At 42.2% G+C, this 23,268-nt stretch overlaps 4 protein-coding genes across 4 annotated transcripts; all 4 read left to right on the forward strand.

Annotated features, from left to right (window-relative positions):
- Nucleotides 1-2,004: 2,004 nt before the first annotated feature.
- On the forward strand, nucleotides 2,005-2,613 carry LOC307120323 (histone H1; the record flags this gene model as incomplete). The annotated part of the gene is made up of 1 exon (XM_079807313.1): nucleotides 2,005-2,613. One exon carries the CDS (start codon nucleotides 2,005-2,007, stop codon nucleotides 2,611-2,613), a length of 609 nt encoding a protein of 202 aa, XP_079663439.1.
- Nucleotides 2,614-4,750: 2,137 nt separating this feature from the next.
- LOC307120476 (histone H2A-like) lies at nucleotides 4,751-5,137 on the forward strand (the record flags this gene model as incomplete). Its single annotated transcript, XM_079807519.1, has 1 exon — nucleotides 4,751-5,137. The coding sequence occupies one exon, from the start codon at nucleotides 4,751-4,753 to the stop codon at nucleotides 5,135-5,137; it is 387 nt and encodes a 128-aa protein (XP_079663645.1).
- Nucleotides 5,138-7,411: 2,274 nt separating this feature from the next.
- On the forward strand, nucleotides 7,412-7,822 carry LOC307120395 (histone H3.2; the record flags this gene model as incomplete). Its single annotated transcript, XM_079807419.1, has 1 exon — nucleotides 7,412-7,822. One exon carries the CDS (start codon nucleotides 7,412-7,414, stop codon nucleotides 7,820-7,822), a length of 411 nt encoding a protein of 136 aa, XP_079663545.1.
- A 1,725-nt stretch (nucleotides 7,823-9,547) lies between these two features.
- Nucleotides 9,548-9,922, forward strand: LOC307120516 (histone H2B-like; the record flags this gene model as incomplete). Its single annotated transcript, XM_079807596.1, has 1 exon — nucleotides 9,548-9,922. One exon carries the CDS (start codon nucleotides 9,548-9,550, stop codon nucleotides 9,920-9,922), a length of 375 nt encoding a protein of 124 aa, XP_079663722.1.
- Between the last annotated feature and the right edge of the window lie 13,346 nt (nucleotides 9,923-23,268).

Raw genomic sequence — 23,268 nt, forward strand, 5'->3', positions numbered from 1 at the left:
CAGTCAGGGTGCCCATGCTGACCCCTGACCTCCGCCCAAAGCACCAACAGTGGCACATGAGCTTCAGAACTTGACCACGAGCAATGGAAGAAGGGCCTGGTCTGATGAATCACGTTTTCTTTTACATCTCTTGGATGGCCGGGTGTGTGTGCGTGGCTTACCTGGGGAACACATGGCACCAGGTGCACTATGGGAAGAAGGCAAGCCGGCGGAGGCAGTGATGCTTTGGGCAATGTTCTGCTGGGAAACCTTGGGTCCTCCATCCATGTGGATGTTACTTTGACATGTATCACTTACCTAAGCATTGTTGAGACCATGGACAGCCTTTCATGGGAACGGTATTCCCTGGTGGCTGTGGCTCTTTCAGCAGATAATGCGCCTCCACATAGCAAAAATGGTTCAGGAATGGTTTGAGGAGCACAAGTTTGAGGTGTTGACTTGGCCTTCAAATTCCCCAGATCTCAATCCAATCGAGCATCTGTGGGATGTGCTGAACAAACAAGTCCGATCCATGGAGGCCCCACCTCGAAACTTACAGGACTTAAATGATCTGCTGCTAACATCTTGGTAACACCAGATACCACAGCACACCTTCAGGGAGTCCATGCCTCGACGGGTCAGGTCAGTTTTGGAAGCAAAAGGTGGAACAACACAATATTAGGTCATAATGTTATGCATGATCGGTGTATATAGTAATAATATGTCTAGAGAAATGACACGATGATCACAGCAATGAGAATCAGGATGGAGTTCATCTTATTATTCAGAAATTAAGATAATGGAAACAAACACTTTCCCTTTATTTTGCTTTGTTTTCTATATTTCTGTCACAGGATCAACTGTTTAAATTAACAATCCACCTGTTTAAAAATATGTCAGATAATATAATGTAACATTAATTTGGTAATGCCATGTTTGTTGCATTCTTGTTGTCTGATTTGACTGCATTGCTGTTTGAATTTGAGGGTTTATGATTGTCTGTGTGGATAAGCTTTGAATGTTTGACAGTCAGATATAGTCAGGACTAAGATTGACATATAAGAGACTTTTATTCATGGATTTTCCTCTCATGGTCCTTCATCCAAACCAGAACGCAAATATCTTCATTTAGGTTTCTGGTTTAAAGTAATGCTGTACCAAGTCTCATGTGAAAATATATAAATCAAGCACAAAACCTCTAAATTATGAACATGATTTATTTCCTAAAGAGGCTCAACACTACTCATGGAACACGGGTCTATGTCTAATATCGTCATTAGTGTTTAATTTAATAACAATGAAGCTTTAGTATTCAAGAAAACACATTTGCATTACTCTTCCATTAATGAACTGTTGAAGAAATCATGAACATCGTCCCGTCATGTTATTGCTAGAAATACTTGCACACTATACCAATAAATGTGTTAGTTTTATTCATCAGTTCACATGTATGGGATCAGGTGCTGTGAGATTGAACTTTATTGAGTCTTGCATCTTTGAAACATGTGAGAATCAGCAGTGACAGACAGATGTGACAGATGTGCTTCAGTCTGAGCAAAACAACTTCTGAATGAAACACTGCAAGTCCCTCAGAGATCTTCCTTTCATTAAAGACATTGTCAGAGTGCTAGTTCATAACCAGGACGACACACTCAATAGTTTATCAATGTTAATAAACACAATTACATGAAATACACACACAGCCTCGTTCATTACAGACGCGCGCTTTGGATTTGATCAGACGATGATAAATTCAAATGTTAATTTGTCGCGTGTTTTAGTCTTTAAATAAAGTTCAACATCTCTACTCGATGTGTGCGCTGTTTTTACTCCACTAAACTATTTTACAACTCCAGTTTTATTCCAAATATGAAAGGAGAAAACACACGCAAATGCGTTGGTGGAGGAGCAGACGCAGAACAGAGTGGGTTGAGTCTACTCGGTTCTCATGCTGCGGTTAAATGCGCGGCTCATTGACGATGATCACAGTCAGTTTGTGTGAGTCCAGATTCACTCGGAGAAATCATGGCAGAAACCGCTCCAGCAGCCGCCGCGACCAAAAAGAAGAAATACGCTGCGAAAGCCAAGAAAGCAGGTCCAGGCGTCGGCGAGCTCATCGTCAAGGCTGTGTCCGCGTCGAAGGAGAGGAGCGGTGTGTCCCTCGCCGCCCTGAAGAAAGCGCTCGCCGCCGGCGGCTACGATGTGGAGAAGAACAACTCCCGCGTCAAGATCGCCATCAAGAGCCTGGTGACTAAAGGCACCCTGGTGCAGGTCAAAGGGACCGGCGCCTCCGGATCCTTCAAGCTCAACAAGCAGCAAGCCGAGACCAAGAAGAAACCCGCCAAGAAAGCGGCTCCTAAAGCGAAGAAGCCCGCGGCCAAGAAACCCGCCGCCGCTAAGAAGCCCAAAGCTGCAGCAGCAAAGAAGCCCAAAGCCGCCAAGAAATCGCCGACGAAGGCCAAGAAACCCGCCGCCACAGCCGCTAAGAAGGCGACGAAGAGCCCCAAGAAGGCGAAGAAGCCAGCAGCCGCTAAGAAAGCAGCCAAAAGCCCTAAAAAGGCCAAGGTGGCGAAACCTAAAGCGGCAAAGCCTAAAGCTGCTAAACCTAAAAAGGCAGCTCCCAAAAAGAAATAAAAATCCACTGTTTGTTCCTCAACGGCTCTTTTCAGAGCCACACACTAACTCACTAAAGAGCAAAACTCACGTATTTTAATGATTTGTTAGTTTTGTAAACAAATAGCCCAGATGTGACTTTTGACCACAGACTCTTTAAAACAAGTCACAGAGTTTAGGAAAACATCGAGTAAACATTTGTATTCTTAAGAAATTGGTAAATAAATAAAGCTTATGAGAGCTCATGCAGTGATCAGTCCAAATGTATAGCATAACAGTCCAGAATATAAACACACACACACACACACACACACACACACACACACACACACACACACACACACACACACACACACACACAACAATGTTTATTTATAATAACAATAATTTTGAATGATTTAGATATAATTTATGTAATTATTATACCCTTAATCAATTATACATAATTTTAGTTAATCTATCATTAAATAGGCACTTTGTTAAAATAATATAAATAGCCTATTTAAAGGTCATACAAAAAAGCTCAATAAATAAAGCAATAAAAATGACTATGTGAGCTTAAATGTTCAATTCTCTCTATATATCAACTAAACTAACTTCATAACTTTTACTTGCATTGATATGGCAAGATTTTTCTTTCTTTTATTGACAGCTCTTTTCTTCTTCCTGTATAAATTTGTTTAAATTCTTAATATTTTTCAGTCATGTAATATTCTGCAGAAGAGAGAAATGAATCTCACTGCTTCTCTCACAAGAAATTAATCTCAGTTGATCCACGGCGTGTGATTCGCTGTTCACTACTGATGTCACAGCTAAACTCCTAAACTACGGATCAAAGCTAGCCTGGATGCCAGCCGAATTTAGCCCCGCCCACAATTTTTTTTGCTCGGGCAATTCGGTCTGGACTTGCTCCATAGAGGAGTAATTATGCCCGAACAGAAACTGTTCGGACCAATGAAATTGTCAGGGCGGGCTTTAGACGATGATGGACAGATGATAAACAGTAACGTAATCAACCACGTCATCGAAGGCTCTTGGGCTGAATTTGCTCTTATCCTAAACGGAGAACTTGTTCGTATATGCATTCACCTTCACTATTTCTCTCAGAAACGATGATCGTGTTGGTAAGTACTCTGTGTATCCTTAAATAATTTTATTACTGGCAAAGATCATTTACACTCATCTTTTTCTTGTAACGTTACTTAATCCAGCGTGCGTGCAGACAGGGTTTCCAAGTGTTTTTGCAATGTCGCGCACAATTGCTACTCAAAACTATAGCCCAAAACAATAACTTTCCGGGGTGTTCTCCGGTTAAAAAATGGCGTTTGGTTGGCAAAATATGTTATTTTGGCAAGGTTGCCTGCTAAAATTCGCATTCCTGGGTTTATATAATCACATAATTGGGGTCGCTTCAACCCGCGGACATGGAGAAAAACACGGACTTGGCAACACAGTGCAGTTGAGTTCTGTTGACATTTGACAACTAACGTTAAGCGTCGCTCCGTTGCTCTGATTGGTTGTGGGTCTATCCAATTGAGGTCTTTCCTGGCTCGGTTGAAAAACGCCCCATAATCAAAGCTCAATGGAGCGGTACCAGACTCAAATTCTGACTAGAATTGAGTATGGCCACGCCAGGCTAGATCAAAGCCTGAGTTGACAGAGAAAGCTGATGATCAGCATCATGGGACCAACAAAGCCTGAATAGATTGGTTTGGTTTTGTCAACTCGAAACTAATCCTCTAACCCTGAGTTTGTTAAACTACCATCATGGTACAGGCTCCTGGAGGATTGTGACAATATAAACAATCCAACACAACAATATGGGCAGTGATAAAACTCTAATATTACAATAGGAACATAAAACTACAGCATCAGGTCAATGTGAACAGAATATACAGTGTTTGGTAGGAACAGCGATTAATATCCATATTTGTACTTATTCGAATTTTCTATCAAATCTTTTGCAAAGTTTTCATCTTTTCTGTCTAAAATACTTGTGTACAATCATTCCCGCAGAAAGGGGGGCTGGGCTTTGGAGGGAAGTTCAGTGATTGGTTTAAATCTGATCAGACTCTAAACCAATGGGCGACTGGCTCTCTCATTTAAAGACAGTGTGTGGAGGCGCTGCTCTACATTCTGTAACTGACAGACTTCAATAATGAGTGGAAGAGGCAAAACCGGAGGCAAAGCGAGAGCGAAGGCCAAGACTCGCTCCTCCAGGGCGGGACTGCAGTTCCCCGTCGGCCGTGTCCACAGGCTTCTCCGCAAAGGCAACTATGCCCAGCGCGTCGGTGCCGGTGCTCCGGTTTATTTGGCCGCTGTGCTCGAGTATCTGACCGCTGAGATCCTGGAGTTGGCTGGAAACGCCGCTCGGGACAACAAGAAGACCCGCATCATTCCTCGGCACCTGCAGCTGGCGGTGCGCAATGACGAGGAGCTGAACAAGCTTCTGGGTGGCGTGACCATCGCTCAGGGCGGTGTGCTGCCCAACATTCAGGCCGTGCTGCTGCCCAAGAAGACCGAGAAGCCCGCCAAATCCAAATAAACACACTAAAGTCTGCTTTAGTGACCCAAAGGCTCTTTTAAGAGCCACACAATTTGTCCTTAGAGAGTGAATTTCATTTATCACGTCTTTTGATTAACCTTTTGTGCCCATTTTTTTTTAAAACGGTTACAAGCATATGGTCGTGTTAATGTCCTATGTATATTTTGCGTTTTTGATTAAAAACAAATGCAAAATATTAATAGTTCTTATACTATACACTGCTGACATTAAAAATAACTGGTGCCACAGGTTTAAGTGTTTCTTACGGAAACTACTGTAATATAAGAGAATTGGCAGCTTTTCAATGGTGCTATATAATCCTTAAAATGATCTAATGCATTATTTTATCTACATTAATAATTATCTTACTGTCTTACTGTTGATTTAATGTATTATGAAAATGCATATGGTCTTATTGGCATGGTTAAAGATATTTAAACTGATGAAAAATAATAAATGTGGTGATAAAAGTATCTGACAGTATCTGTACATGCAGTGGTTAAATTGGCTTTTGTAGGGAGGGGGAGCCCTTATTTACGGTGAATGGTCATTCAAAATCGCGCCGGAAAAATACTTAATGTGTTTTTACACCAAAGGGGCTCTTTTTCCAGTAGGCTATTACTGTGTAAGTTAGAGTTGAGTTATTCAAACAAAGAGAAATACTTTACAGTTCACTTAGGACCATAAGCAGGTTTTTTTTAAATCAGTGAAGTCCCAAATTTGAGGTAGTTAGGGGGGTTCGGGGGAATATTGCTCCCCCGAGAAAAATGTGATTTCTCTGATCTACATTAGCCTATGTGCATTTTTAATAAGTTTGAAGGCCAAAAAATGAATAATAAATAGCTTGTCAGTGGGCAGTAGATTATTTGACAATACTCCCCTAAAGATGAGTGTCCCTGAAAAGGGTTGGGAACTTTTTTTGACCAAAGAGCCATTTTTTTTTCCATTTTTGTTAAATGCATTTTTCCAAAAGAGCCACAATCAAAAATTATATAAAATTATTATTAAAAAGCTTTTTTTTTCCCAATAAAATGTCAACAATAGTAATTATTAGGTCCACAACTAAAAACAAACAATTATGCAGCAAACAATAAATAAGTTATTTATAAGCAATATGGAATTAATTGTGCAGGGCTCTCACTGTGAGGTTGACCAAATGATGAGTATAAATCCTCTTCGTGTGTGTGAACGCCCACAGTGCTTACATCTACTATGCTTATGTGAATACTCGAATACTTTTGATAGCCTATATTTCTGTGTTTATTTGGCCGTTTAGGCGCGCAACCGAAGACAAAGGCTAGTGCGCGTGTCCGTTTGTCCGTGTTGCGCTCGGAGCGCGCACAGCATCCTGTCAGTAATTCAGTTGTCTTTCGTGACTTATCATGCTTTTATTATTTATTTTATCATGACACTCGCGAACAGCACTGAACACACAACTTGAATATTATGATAAACTTGTCATTAACTTCGGTAGGCTGTACAACAGGGGAATTGTAATTGGCTGCTTTTTTCTGCAGAGAACGGATCTCTGTTGATGCGTGTGTCTAATCTTTTTATCGATCATGTTAGTAAATGTTAGATATGTTGGTAAAGTGTGAGAGACCTGGCGAACCATAGGTTCCCGACCGCAGCTCTAGCCGTTCGCGGATTTCCATGGTAACTCACTGTTGGAATTGTGACGGTTTAACCTTGATGGCTGTGGGCGCGGTGCTGAACCAGAGAACGCAGCGATTAATGCCTTATGGCATCTGATAATTCCATATAGCCTGTATTTGTCAGGAGACGAACAATAATTAAAGTCTAATAATAATATTTCGTGCTGAAGGAGACGGAGCTGAGCTCCAGCAGGGTGTGTTGTGGACCTGAGGAGGCGGAGCTGCGCTCCGGTGCGCTCCGGCCCAATTTAACCTCTGTGTACATGTCTGTTTGTTTACTATTAGTTCCACAAGTCAAATTCTGCACATTCAAAAAGAATGTCACGGGTTTCGGTGTACAAATTTAAAACTGATTTCGCTTCTATTTCCGTGGATACAAAGAAAAAACGAAGAAAGAAACATTTGGGCGGGAATCACAAACAGTCGTCTCTTGTTTGAAAACAGGAGATGCAAACTCATTGGCCAACTGTCATACAGACGCCAGACAACCAATCGAAAGCCTCTGAAGCAGCGCCGTCCAATCAGCGCATGGCAGCTCTAGGGTTAAATAAGCGCGTGTCCACGTGAGATTTTCATTCTTTCGTTCTGTTCACAGCAGCGGCTGAACTCATTAGTAACAATGGCGAGAACCAAGCAGACCGCTCGTAAGTCCACCGGAGGAAAAGCCCCGAGGAAGCAGCTGGCGACTAAAGCCGCCCGTAAGAGCGCTCCAGCTACCGGTGGTGTTAAGAAGCCTCACCGCTACAGGCCCGGTACCGTGGCGCTGAGAGAGATCCGCCGTTATCAGAAATCCACTGAACTGCTGATCCGCAAACTGCCCTTCCAGCGCCTGGTGAGAGAAATCGCTCAGGACTTCAAGACGGATCTGCGCTTCCAGAGCTCCGCTGTCATGGCCCTGCAGGAGGCGAGCGAGGCTTATTTGGTGGGTCTGTTTGAGGACACCAACCTGTGCGCCATCCACGCCAAGAGAGTCACCATCATGCCCAAAGACATTCAGCTGGCCCGCCGCATCCGCGGAGAGCGCGCTTAGACCCGCAGCGGCTTCAGCCACACACCCCAAAGGCTCTTTTAAGAGCCACACCAATGCCTCTATGAAAGATTATTTCCATTATTGATTTTTGCGTTAGCACGTAAGTCCGTTAGGCAAACCTAAATTATGAATTAAATTTAACTGCACAAACTGTTCTATTTTAAATGTATGTAGATTTGCAATTTTTATTCAAAACACATTTCCATAAATTGTATGCGGTACTGTCACTGCGCTTGATTGTTGCTCGAAATATTCAGAAGTTATTTATTTAAACCCCATATTTCCAGAATCAAGCTTTGAAGGATAACCAGCCTGGCTCCCTTTCTCGGGATGTAATGGGTGAAGAGAGACGGTCCAATCACACCCCAACCCCACCCATAACTCTATCCCTCCACCTATTAGATCCACAGAGGTGGAGCTGAACTCAGTCAAACTCAACCCATGACGGCCAGAGAGGAGGAGCAGCAGCTCTTGGAGAGTAGCGTGTCGGGTGACGTCAACTAGATCCGCCCTTGAATGTGGTTTCAATCAGGTCCGCTTACTGACTATAAAGTACTCTTCTCCAGAGTTTGTTCTATTATTCAGTTGTTGTGGATTGAAGAGAATCTGTCGTCATGTCTGGAAGAGGAAAGGGCGGTAAAGGACTCGGGAAAGGAGGCGCTAAGCGGCACCGAAAGGTTCTCCGCGATAATATCCAGGGAATCACTAAACCCGCTATTCGGCGTCTGGCTCGACGTGGCGGCGTCAAGCGTATTTCTGGCCTGATCTATGAAGAGACGCGCGGTGTGTTGAAGGTGTTTCTGGAGAACGTCATTCGTGATGCTGTGACCTACACTGAACACGCCAAGAGAAAGACCGTCACCGCCATGGATGTTGTGTACGCGCTGAAGCGGCAGGGACGCACCCTGTACGGGTTCGGCGGTTAAGAGAAGAGAGAAGAAGAAAAACCCCAACGGCTCTTTTAAGAGCCACACACACTCTCACAAAGAGTCAATGTTTAAGCCATGTCGATCATAAAACTAGTAATACAACTATATGTTTTTTTTTAGTTCTGTATTGAGCTCTTAAATTACAAATAAAAGCAATATAATGAGAATATCAGCATCTTTTAATTTTCTTAACCCCAAAAACTCTAAAGTAGTGTTGATCTTAAGTGTGCAGTGATTTATTTTGTATTACACAATGTTTATCAATTCACACGTAAAATTAACTGGTTTACAAAATGAACAAAAAAGTTACATCAGATGGTACCAAAGTTAGCAGAAGTGAAAATGCCGAAAAATAACTCAAATGGGCTGTTTTTACTCTTCTTACAGTTTAATCAGTTTAATGAAACAATGCAGTTCCGAGTAAAAATGGTCTGACCGTATGGTCTTTCCTCCAAAACTCAATGGGTCGATAAGGGGTTTTAAAACAGTCCAGAACTGCGTATTTTCCTCAAAATATTACAATATACAAATAAACGAGCGGGAAATGAAACCAAGGAAAAAGCCAGTGGCGTTCAAACATGAGGCGGTGGGCGGGGCTATCATTCATCTGCATGTGATTGGCTCTTGAGCCGCTCGTAATGCTTTGAGTTGTCCAATCAAATACCAGTTTGTGGGTTTGGCATGTTCAACGAGCCAATGAGAAGTTTCAAGTAAATTAGCATAGGGAAGTGAATAAAACCCTCTGTATCGCTCATGAGTTCACATTGGTTTGTCATAATTGCGTCTCTCCAGCATCATGCCTGAACCAGCGAAGTCCGCCCCTAAGAAGGGCTCGAAGAAGGCCGTCACTAAAACCGCCGGTAAGGGCGGAAAGAAGCGCAAGAGGTCCAGGAAGGAGAGCTACGCGATCTACGTGTACAAAGTCCTGAAGCAGGTTCATCCCGACACCGGCATCTCCTCCAAGGCGATGGGAATCATGAACTCTTTCGTCAACGACATCTTCGAGCGCATCGCCGGTGAAGCGTCTCGTCTCGCTCACTACAACAAGCGCTCCACCATCACATCGAGAGAGATCCAGACCGCCGTGCGTCTGCTGCTGCCCGGGGAGCTGGCCAAACACGCCGTGTCTGAGGGCACAAAGGCGGTCACCAAATACACCAGCTCAAAGTAAAGCCGCTCATCTCATCACACACAAAGGCTCTTTTAAGAGCCACACATAACGTCTTTAAAAAGAGCTTCAGAAAATCGTCCTTGCTGTTTTCTGTACAGTGTTTTAGTGCAATAGTTAAATTAATTTTGCCAAACGGGTTTTGTTGAAACCGATATAAAATATAGATTTAAGAATCTTACCAGATCACGAAACAATTGGATAACTATACTTCTGTAAGATTTTACTTCATTCAGATTTTTTTTCATTCATCGGCTAACTAAATAAAATGTCATTATAGTTAAACTACAGGACGCAAGTGAAGTGATGCCAGTTGAAATATGTAAAATATTAACTCCTAAACCAATTTCTGGACAATTCCGAAGCCCCTTTTATAGCTTCATTAGACTATTTAGAGACACAGACTGACTGGACCAGCCGGATCCAACAAATTAAAGGTTCTGTTCTTCGTGATCCCATTTTTCAAACTTTAGTTAGTGTGTAATGTTGCTGTTAGAGCATTTATAATACCTGTAAAATTATAAAGCTCAAAGTTCAATGTCAAGCGAGATATTTTATTTAACAGAAGTTCCCTTTCAAAGCCTACAGCGAACGGCTGCTTAGGACTACATCCTGGTATTTCCTGCTTTAATTACGTCAGTAGAGCAGTATGTCGACTAACCTCCGCCCACAAGAACGCGCGAAAAAGGGGGCGTGGTCTTGTTGCTCCCGCGTGGAGAATAGGAAGTGTTGTGTTCGTATAGTTTGTTTGTTGCCATGTCGTCGAGACGCTGTTATTTTCATCCCGGAGTCAAGTCACCTTTGTTTGGCTTTCCCAGGGACGCTGTTATGGTGAGATGCGTGACCTTTCCGGTAACGTGCGCTAAGCTGCTGTCGAATCACAACACGGGAACCGCTGGCACAATCAGAACTCGTTACATATTTCTGAAGGAGGGACTTCATAGAAGAGGGAAATCTTTCAAGCCGTTTTGAGGACAGTGAAAACAGCGGTATACAGATAAGTAAATTGTGTGAAAAATACAGTTTTTTTTACACGCGAAACATGAACACATGTTATATTGCACACTGTAAACACAATCAAAGCTTCAAAAAAACACGAAAAACAGGACCTTTAACACTATAAACATTCTTGAGGCATGTTTATGTATGAGTTTCATAAAGATGTATTTTCTCTTAATGTGAATAATATGAGGACCCTCTTTACAGCCAAACTCATGTGTAGAATAAAAGCTCTATGGTGGAAAGGATTCCTTTGACTATTTAATATTATTATTAGCTACCCTTGTTGCTGTTGGAGGTCTGTTTTACAGAAAATTAAAGAGAGTTAACCCAAAAATTAAAATTATCCCATGATTTACTTCTTTCAGATAAATATATTATTATAGTTATATTAAATGTCCTGGCTCTTCCAAGCATTATAATGGCAGTGAATGGCTGATTCAGTTTTGAAGTCCATAAGTGCATCTATCCATCATATAACTGCTCCACACGGCTCTGAGGGTTAATAAAGGCCTTTTGAAGTGTTGCCATGTGTTTGTGAAAGAAAAATATCCGTGTTAAAAACGTAACAAACTGTAATCTCTAACTTCTGCCCGTGTGTTCACGAGAGACTGGCGTTCCAGCGTAGGACAAGCCAGTGAGAATATGCTACTTCTCGCGAGAACCAAGTTTTGTTTTGCTCTATCATCTGCTCTTCTTCCTCGTTCTTCACCGGAACTTACGCTATGCCTTCGCCAGTATGTCATATGTTTTACAGTTTGTAAACTTTTCAATACGGATATTTTTCTTACACAAATACATCGATTCACTTCAGATGGCCTTTATTAGAGCCGTGTGGAGCACTTTTATGATGGATAGATGCACTTATGGACTTCAAAACAGAAACAGCCATTCACTGCCATTATAAAGCTTGGAAGAGCCAGGATATTTTTTAATATAAATTTGTTTCAGGCTTAGATGATGGTTTACAAATGATGATACCTATACATTTATTACACACTTTTTGGCACATACACATTCATTTCAACTGTTATTTATTTATACAGAACATGTGATACAGAATAAAACTTTGGTTTGTATGTTCACAAATAACTGAAAAAAGCGAAACCGGCAACACTGAAGAACAGAAGATGAAAAGATTTTACTATTGGAAGAACAAACATCACAAAGATATGATAAAGTAATTTTATTTTAAGTATATGACACATCTAAATAATAACAATAATAATACCACCAATAATATGGATCATATAAAAGCAGAACACACTAAACTCATGTTTAATGACAAATTATATAAGGTAAATCAAATTAATATTCAGAATCCTTTTAAACGTGTTAATATCAGATTGAAGTTTCTTCCTCTGTCATGGCGTAATGACTTTGGTCTTCAGCAGACGGAACTGAAATACACAAAACATTTATTCAACACTGAGAGAGAGAGAGAGAGAGAGAGAGAGAGAGAGAGAGAGCAATCACACACACACACACACACACACACACACACACACACACACACACACACACACACACACACACACACACACACACACACACACACACACACACACACACACACACACACACACACACACACACACACACACACACACACACACACACACAGAGAGAGAGAGAGACTACTAACACACAGCGGACAGTGGTAAAAAAACAACAACAAAAAAACACACACACATAGTGTACATGTACATTTAAAATTGATTTGTTGATGCTTTGAGTTAATCTAACATTACTTCTATCATTCATTGTTTTCATTTAATCTATTGTAGTTGTGTATATATATATATATAATCTGGACCAAAGCCCAACTGGCCATAGAACTAGTTCATAAAAAGACCAATACCACCTGTAACTGAAAATTCATAAAGGAATCATTTCAGCATCCCAGCCTGTTTTCCTGTGCGCTATATATATACACCCCCCCTCGAGTCTCCCTATTTCCAAGAGGAAACCTTTCAAAACATATAAGGGGAAATCAGCCATTTCCAGGCCCAGGGAAATGTGCTGCTGATGGGGGATTTAAATGCAAAAACAGGAGAGGAATTAGATTTCCCAGATTCACAGGGCACCACATTTATCACTGGAAATAATGCCCTGTACCCTTCATACCCTTCCAGACAGAACCGGGATCAGATCGTGAATGCTCACGGACGGCAGCTTCTGCAGCTCTGCCGAGGACTGGGTCTGTTCATCATGAACGGACGACTGCGCGGGGACTCGCTCGGCCGCTACACCTACAGCTCAGCTCTGGGGAACAGCACTGTGGACTATAGCATCACAGACCTCCAGCTTTCCTCCCTGAGAGCATTCACAGTCAAACCCCTAAAACCTTTCTCAGACCACAGCCAAATCACACTCTAACTAAAACAATCAGAAACAACACCCAAACCAATTCGGACACCGTATCAAATGAGCAAAATAACGTCATTCAAATGGACAGAAAACAGTGCCACTAATTACACCAGCGCTGTTGAATCTCCAGAAGTACAATCCCTCCGACATTCATTCAAAACATAGGTATACCCTAAAAAACAATTCGGCATCAATCGGGAAGTTCAACATCTAAACAACATATTCTACAAAACGGCACAAAAAAGTAATATGACAATTGTTAAACCAAAGAAGAAACATTTAGACACTGACAAATGGTTTGATTTGGACTGTAAGGCTCTGAGAAAAAACCTCCGAAATGTATCAAATCAAAAACACAACCAGACAATCTGGAGCTCCGCCTTCATTACTGTGAGGCGCTAAAACAATAGAAAGCCACACTCTGGCGGAAAAAAGCACAGTTTTTGCAAAACCAGTTTGAAGAAATTGAAAAATGTATAAATTCGCACAAATTTTGGGAAAAATGGAAATTATTGTACAAACCAAATCAAGACGTTCTGGCAAAACAAGATGGGGAGACGTTGAAAAACCACTTCCAAGAATTATATTGCCCAACTGAAATTCAAAATTCTAACCAAAACGAAATTATTAATAAACTAGATAATTTGGAAAGATCTATTAAAGCGAATCAAAACCCCTTAGACTTCCCCATATCAATAAAAGAATTGGAAGACAAATTACGGGCCCTTGAGCCGAAGAAAGCCTGTGGTGTGGACAGCATCCTAACGAGATGCTGAAACACACAGACCAGAGCTTCAGACTGGTCATGCTAAAGCTGTTCAATGATGTTCAGTGTGTCGGCTTCTTCCCTGAGATCTGGAACCAGGGCCTTATCTGCCCCATCCACAAGAACGGAGACAAAATTAGACCCCAACAACTACCGAGGCATCTGTGTGAACAGTAACCTGGGGAAGGTCCTCTGCAGCATCTTAAACACCAGACTGCTAGACTTCCTTACGAAGTGCAATGCCTTGAGTAAATGTCAATTTGGCTTTCTTCCAAAATGTTGCACATCTGACCATATTTTTACACTACAAACACTAATTGACAAATATGTACACCAAAACAAAGGACACATTTTACACCTCATTTTTAAACCTCAAACTAATTGACAGCGGAATAGGGGGAAAATTCTATGATTTGATCAAATCAATGTACACGGTCAGCCAATGCGCTGTTAAAATTGGAAACAAAAGGACAGAACTTTCCCCCAGGGGCGTGGAGTGAGACAGGGCTGCAGCTTAAAGGGTTAGTTCACCCAAAAATGAAAATTCTGTCATTAATTACTCACCCTCATGTCGTTGGACACCCGTAAGACCTCCGTTCATATTCGGAACACAAATGAAGATATTTTAGTTGAAAGCTGATGGCTGAGAAAGGCTTCACACAGGCCTCCATTGGCATTCAGTACATTGACACTTCCAAGATCCATGAAAGGCACTTAAAACGTCGTTACAAAGTCTATCTCACCACAGTGGCTCTACAATAATCATACAATGCGACGACAATAGTTTTTGTGCGCAAAAAAAAATCAAAATAACACCTTTATCCAACTTGTTCTTGTCTTCCGTGTGTGCCTCCACGACGCATGCGCGAGAATATGACGTAGCGCCGGTGTTCGGGAATCGATGAAATACACACTTAAGCTCCATTTTGAGCACTACGCCGAGACCTAAAGCACGATTAATGTAGAATCCAACAGCTTAGACACGCGCGTCTTCCTCTGCTCGTAAACAAATCGCTTCTGGGTCATGTGTCCGAACGCCGGATCTGCGTCATATTCTCGCGCATGCGTCGTGGAGGCGCACACGGAAGTCGAGAACAAGTTGGATAAAGGTGTTATTTTGATTTTTTTTTGCGCACAAAAACTATTGTCGTCGCATTGTATGATTATTGTAGAGCCACTGTGGTGAGATAGACTTTGTAACGACGTTTTAAGTGCCTTTCATGGATCTTGGAAGTGTCAATGTACTGAATGCCAATGGAGGCCTGTGTGAAGCCTTTCTCAGCCATCAGCTTTCAACTAAAATATCTTCATTTGTGTTCCGAATATGAACGGAGGTCTTACGGGTGTCCAACGACATGAGGGTGAGTAATTAATGACAGAATTTTCATTTTTGGGTGAACTAACCCTTTAAGCCCCACCCTCTTCAACATCTACATCAACCAATTGGCCAACATATTAGAAGCTGCTCCCATTCAAGGTCTCACTCTACACGACATAGACATCAAGTGTCTTCTCTACGCAGATGACCTGGTTCTCCTGTCGCCCACTAAAGAGGGGCTTCAGGACAGCCTGGACATGCTGGAGGATTACTGTCAGTCCTGGGCCCTGACCGTCAACCTCCAAAAAAACTGAGTAATGATGTTCCAGAAGCGCTACAGATCTCAGGGACCAACACACACGTTCATGCTGTCACACAGAACCATTGAGAGCACTAAAGCATACACGTACCTCGGCCTCAAAATAACTCCCACGGGTAACTTTACTCTGGCTGTGAATGAACTCAAGGAGAAAGCTCAAAGGGCTTTCTATGCCATAAAAAGATCCATCACAATCAACATCCCAATCCAAATTTGGCTCAAACTTTTCAAATCTATAATTTAACCAATCGCTTTATATGACAGTGAAGTGTGGGTCCTTCCATAAAATTTGACTTCTTAAATTGGGAAAAACATCCGATTGAAATTCTACATTTAGATTTCTGTAAAAGAATACTCAAAGTCCAAAGGAAAACCCCAAACAACGGATGCAGGGCAAAATTAGGCCAATACCCCCTCCTTCTAAACATCCCAAAAAGAGCCATCAAATTCTGGAAACACCTAAAAACAAGCGACCCCAACACTTACCACTACAAAGCCCTAAAACAGCAAGAGCTGAGCGTGAAGAGGAGTGCCCTGTGTCAGCTGGTGCTGAGACTGACTGAGCTCACACCCGCAGAGATCAGCCGGCCTCAGGACACACACACACTCACACACATTCGGCCCACACAAATCATGATCACAGAACAAGACAAGTACATCACCCATTGGACAAACACCATTCAAAACCAGCACAAACTGGAATGTTATTCGGCCCTAAACCGAGAATACAGCGTTGCGCAGTACCTGAGCTCAGTGAGAGATGAGAGACTCAGGAGAACCCTGACCATCTACAGACTCAGCGAGCACAGTCTGGCCGTGTGTGTGTGAGAGAGAGCACAGTCTGGCCATAGAGACGGGCCGGCACAGACACACCTGGCTCTCCCTTGAAGACAGACTCTGCTCGCACTGCATTCTGGGAGTGACGGAGACCGAGCTGCACTTCCTCACAGAATGCACAAAATACAAAGCTATCAGAGAGCACTACTACCCCAAAATTCATAACATATTCCCCCAATTCAGCTCCTGTAGCCCAACACAAAAACTTAGATACGTCCTTGGTGAAGAAGCCAAATGCTCAAATACAGCTGCAGAATTTGTATCCTCTTGCCATCTCCTGAGGGACGGCCAAACAAACAGCCCATAAACACACACTCTCTCACAGCCCATAAACACACCCCATTAGACTTCCAGTCAGGTATATAATGTATATATGTTCAGTTGTTTCAAGATTTATGTATTATATATTTTTGTTCTTATTTATTACAGTATTTCACAATCGCTAAAACACTAAACCCCATTCTCTGAACCCAATGCTCAGTGGCCTAAACCCATTTGTCAAATAAGTCACTTTGTAGGCAAAACCATAAACAAGTTCAGGCAGTTAAGACACTGTTTGCAAATCTCATCCACTCTTTTTGCAAAACTCTAAACACATTCTTACTCACTAAAACACATTTTGCACTGTGTTGCAAAATGGTACATACATGTGGCAAAAGTTAAACACAACTACAACACAGTTGTCATCGTTTACACACAACAACTCAAAATTGTTCACACTTGTTTCTAATGATCTGATCAAATCAGTTGTGTAGAATATAAGCCAGTTCAGAGCACACAGGTGGCCCAGGTGCGGTGAGTGTTGATACCACAATGGATGGAAACAATGTGAGAGGGAGAGGAGGAAGAGAAGGAAGAGTACAAGGACAATGAAGAGCAAGACCAAGAATAGTAATTTCAGATCAAATTCGGGCAACTGTGATAGACCATGTTCTTGTTCATGGAATGACAATGAGGGAAGCAGGACAAAGACTACAACCCAATTTGTCCAGATTCTCTGTGGCCACTATAATCAGGACATTCAGAGAAGAGAACAGGCAAATGTATTGTTTTTCTAATTTGTGCGACTGAAAGTTTACTGTATACATTTGATATAGTACATCAGTTTATCAATAGAAAGGAGAGTGGGGAAAAAAGAAAAAAAGATTTACAATGCATTTTACATATGAATGTGATGTCCATTACTATTGTTTCTGTATGTATACATTTGTAAGAGCATTTTCCCTTTTGTAGAATTGCAAGACTCCCAAATGAGGGTGGAAGGACTCCTTTATTCTCCAACAGCAAGAGGCTCTCATTGACTTTGATTTTGCAATTGCACAATATTTTGTGTAATTCGCTTTTCATTTAGAGTCGTCTTTGTTCTTTGGCCTTACTTTATTTTTATGCTGAAAATACAGAAATTCAATACTGTATTACTTGCAGTACTACAGTATGCAATATATTTGCTGTACTGAGTTGTGAATTATTTACTTTTATTTATGGCAAAATTACTTTCTATATGCAATAAACATTTTTTTCTCTGTAACTACATGCCCTGGACGCTGTGTTCTCAGTTTTTTGATGTAGTGTCTAATGAATGCTGATGAGTGTTTTTATATTGACTGGCTGTGTTTATGTTTTGAAAGCATTGTTTGATTTTGAGCACAGATCAAATGGTTTTGAGGCAAGTGTTTGATTTTGCCAGAAGAGTCAGGGGTTTTGTGAATGTAGTTTAAAGACTGTGTTTTGTGTTTAAAGTTTTTAGAATATGGGTGAAGGTTTCAAGAAATGTGTTTTAGCAATTGAGGAATACTGTATTATAATTCTTTATTTATTTTATTCATAATTTGTCATTATTCATATTTTGCTATATCAAGCCAGGTGCACATAATATATTGTCTTTTTAGTTTTAGTTCCATCATTATTACTTTTATCTCTGAATATGTTCAGTTGTTAGAAATCACTTTCTGTTGTTTAATGATTTGGCAATACAAAATGTATGTTTTTGTCATGCCAATAAAGCTTCCTGAATTGAATTGAATTTAGAGAGAGAGAGAGAGAGAGAGAGAGAGAGAGAGCAATCACACACAGAGAGAGAGAGAGATCAGAGAGAGAGAGAGAGAGAGAGAGAGAGAGAGAGAGCGAGAGAGAGATACCCCTTTTCCACCAAGGCAGTGCTAGAGCTAATTCAGAGCCAGTGCTAGTCCCAGTTCATAGTTGGTTCGACTGAGGAGCTTTCTAAGAACCGTTTGCTTTTCCACGGGCTGAGAGCCACAACAGAGCCAGGTCTTACATCACTGTATACGCCTCATCTCTCTCAGCAACGCTAGCGAGGCAGCGGCAGTGTTGCTAAGTATGTGGTTTTGCCGCGGGCTGTTTTTTCATGTCCGCGGGATGAAGCGACCCCAATTATGTGATATTTAGCCCCGGGAATGCGAATTTTAGTGCCAAAAAACACATATTTTACCCCCAAATGTGATTTTTACTGGGGAATCCCCCGTGGGAACGCGATTGGGCTTGTTTTGAGTAGCAATTGGGCGGGTTGGTTGTGAAAACCTGGCAACCCTGGGCAGCGGGAAACACAAACACATCAGGCTTGTTCGAGATGCATCGTCCTTGCGCAGACCGATCCACGTATGATATAAAAAAAAAATGCATGAGTGAATCAAAAGCATAAGGAGTCGTGTGCTCTCGCTGGACTCGTTATCATACGGCGATCGGTCTCTGCACAGCACCGCTGCGAACAAGCCTTCCATCAACAATGCAAACGTTGCGTTACTATTGATTCACATGGCTTTACGATCTTACATCGCCATCAAAACACAACGCAAACACAGCGAATCCAACGCATTCATGTAGTTCGCCGTAATTTGTATAGACGGAGATTACAAACGAACAGCAGCTGTCAGCTCCATTAGCTGCTATTTCAACAATGGCGGATCTCAAGTTTGTGTTGGTCTTGTTGACCCCGCCCCCAGCGCCTGACGTAATCGGTTCTTACTTCTAGCCCTGTTGTAGCCCAGCAATGTTTTGGTGCTACTTAAGAACCACTTTTCTTGGCTCGGAGCTGGGGCTTTGTGTGTGGAAACACAAAGAACCGATTTGAAACTAGGCTCTGGCTCCGATCTAGCTCTGGCTCTGCTTTGGTGGAAAAGGGGTAAGAGAGAGAGAGAGAGAGACCAGACAGAAGTTTTACCTCTCGCTCTGTAACATTTGTAAAGCAGCACGACTGTCGCGAGCAGATGCGAAGAAGCTGCCAGAAGAAAACTGAGGATTTTGAGGTCAGAAATCTGAGCTGAGCTTGACACTGAAAAACACAAACACAAGCACATTATTCAGCAACAAAAGAGTTTGTACAGTTGTCTGCAAATGCACAGGCTTGTTGAGCAAAACAGATGAGTTGATTCTCAGTGAAACTGTCAAACTCTTCACAACTTCTAAACATTTCCTCATTGTGTGAGCCATCAAATGCAATATATTCCATAAATATTTATGACATGCAGTGTTTGTAATGTTGTAAATTGTCAAATGGTCCTCCATGTTTTAAATGGTGGCGATTGTGCTGTGTAGTTACAGCCGACAAGTATTTTAGATTACCAAAGTGATTACTTTCATGTTTAAATGAAATAAATGACATTACAATTCAATGTCAACTGTAACGGGCAGTTAAACAGCAGGAGGGCTGCGGACAGAGGCATCTGGGGTCAGAAAAATGGCATGTTACTTTTATTTAGTACTGTCCTGAATAAGCTACTTCACATAATAAATGTTTACATTTACTCCACAAGACAAAATGACTGAATTTATGCAAATCGCATATATTTCATATTTAATATAATAAATTCAATACAATTGTGAAAAAAAAGAAAACAAGTGTCCATGAAACTGAATGCATTAAGAGCGGGGGGGGGGGGGGGTGGTGGACTTTTGAACAGGATGATGTGTATATTTTTCTTATTTTGTTTAAAGATCATATTTTTTTATTTAGTACTGCCCTTCAGAAGCTGATGACATCATGTTTCCCAGAAGACAAATAGACAATACATTTACCGTTCATCCAATTCAACAAGTGTACACACCCCAGATCTTAATGCATCGTGTTGCCTTCTTAAGCAGGTTTTTATTTTTTCTAAGATTTTCTAAGATAATTTTTTTTTTTGCTTCAAGAAATATTGTGGAAAACTGATGTTGTTTAAGGCCATGTCCACATGAAGCCAGAACTTTCCCTATCCAATCTTTTTTTTCCCCTCGTTTCAAGAAATATCAGCGTACACACGAGAGCATGAAAACAGCTCAAAACTATGTAGTATACATGCCAGGCCAGTATGTGGCACTGTAATTCTACCACAGAAATACACTAAAAACGGAGAAGAAGAGTTGTGGCTAGAAGGGGTACGGCAACAGTCGGAGGTGAGGTAAAATCTCACAATAAAATAACAATAAATAAATTTGCTACTTACCAGATGTGTTTTATTAACACATACACATACACATACCCCAACCCTAAACATACCCTTACAATAATGCAAATACAGTAATTAAACAACGCAGTATTGATGTGCGCATGCCCAGTGCCCGTAGTTGTATCCCTTCAAGTCTTATCCGCGCAGGACGTGGTGTGATGCCATCACCGTTTCACAAAATATACGGATTGGCTGTATACATATTCCGTGAAATGAATTCCGTGAAATGAACATGGGCCCCTTCACTCAAAATCCGTGCCAGTTTCACGGAATCGCCGAAAATTCTGTGATGGGTCCACTGAAGTGATGCCTATGTAAGTCAATGACAATACAGACACGTTGGGCATGTTGGTTATCGTCATGAAACGCTTTGGTTACTTACGTAACCTCGGTTCCCTGAGAAGAGGGAACAAGTACTGCGTTTAGCTGAACGCTAGGGGAATTTCCTTTCCTCGAGATTTTGAAGCAAATTTTTATCCTAAAAATACCATGTAAAACACAGTGCAGCTGCACAGCTGTCAGCAGGAAGCAGCTGCGTTGTGATTGGCTGTGCCGCTGCAACTGCAGGAACCTATGGCGAGCCCGCTGGGCGGGTAGGACCAATCAGGTCCCTCTAATATTCCCGCCACAAGGGGCAGCAGAATTTGCATAGCCAAGGGTATAAAAGACCCTGTCTCTCCAGGTTCGTCAGGTTAATCGACTGAAGCGACTCCCTTAGCAAGCGAAGCACGGCAAGCAAACCGAAGCGTTCCCTTTCGAGAGTACTCTCGTATTGCATTTAGCTAAACGCTAGGGGACCCAATGCAAAACGCTGTGCTCGCTTAACGGCTCTGAAAGCCTGGAGACACCATACCCAGGCCGACCTAAGTGGGCCCGTAAATATGATATTCATAGAAGTCCCCAATATGAGCCAGACCTGAGTCAGGCTATTTAATGAGAATAACACGCAAATATACTTGTAATGTATATATATATGTATAGACCAGACATAGTTGGGCCAAAGAATATTGAATGACCAGACAATTCGAGTCATGTAAGGAATGTGCTTATGACTTATACAAATACTTAACCCAGACCAGACTGTCAGGCCTTAAGGGGTTAATATGTATTACACAGCGAGAAGCCCAGCCTGTAAGGCAGGGACATCCAAATTATAAAACCTGATAAAAGTGGACGGGGAGGCCCAGCCTGCCGCTGCACGGATATCATTCAGAGAAATGCCAGTAGACCAAGCCCACGACGAGGCCATGCCTCTAGTAGAATGGGCTTTGATGCCTATAGGGCAGCTGAGATCTTTGGACTCATAAGCCAGCGAGATAGCATCCGCTATCCATCGTGACAAGGTCTGCTTTGTAACCGCGCACCCACGGGTGCGGCCGCCAAAGCACACAAAGAGCTGTTCAGTTTGTCTGAAGCAGCGGAACGCTCTATGCATATTATCAGCGCTCTGACAGGACAGAGCAAATTAGCATCTTCCTCATCTAACGATGATGAGAGTGCTGAAAGTGAAATGACCTGTGCTCTCAACAGAGTTGAAAGCACCTTAGGTACATATCCATGTCTTGGTTTGAGGACGACTTTAGAGTCGTTTGGCCCAAATTCCAGACAAGAGGCGCTCACTGAGAGCGCGTGCAAATCACCCACTCGCTTAACTGATGCGATCGCTAGCAGAAAAGCGGTCTTGAGTGATAGGAGCTTTAAGCTCACCGAATGCAGAGGCTTGAATGTTGAGCCTTTCATAGCATCCAGGACCGTGGACAGGTCCCATATAGGGACTGAAGGTGGGCGAGGTGGGTGAAGCCTTCTAGCCCCTTTGAGGAAGCGCACAATAAGATCGTTCTTCCCCAGTGACAGTCCATTCACTTGAATGTGATACGCCACTATAGCAGCCACATAAACTTTGAGCGTGGAGGGGGAACGACCCATGTCCAGTAGCTCTTGTAAAAAAGTGAGCACTTCTGACACTTCACAATTATGTGGGGTCAAGCTTTGTGCTTTACACCAGTCTGAAAAGACTGACCATTTGCCTGAATAGAGCCGCCTGGTCGCGGGGGCTCTAGCTTCAGAAATAGTGTTTAATATACTTTCAGAGAGGTTCTCATGTACCCGTTGATGGGCCAGACATGAAGTGCCCATAGATCGGGACGGGGATGCCAGATCTGCCGTTTCGCCTGCATGAGGAGGTCTCTCCTCAGTGGTTTTGGCCACGGGGCTGAATCTGACATCCGACTTAGCAGCGAGAACCAAAGTGATTTCTCCAAAGCGGGGCTATTAAAAGCACAGCGCATTTGCTCT

The sequence above is a fragment of the Gobio gobio genome (assembly GCF_949357685.1).
Source record: "Gobio gobio genome assembly, chromosome: 2".
Lineage (NCBI taxonomy): Eukaryota > Metazoa > Chordata > Actinopteri > Cypriniformes > Gobionidae > Gobio > Gobio gobio.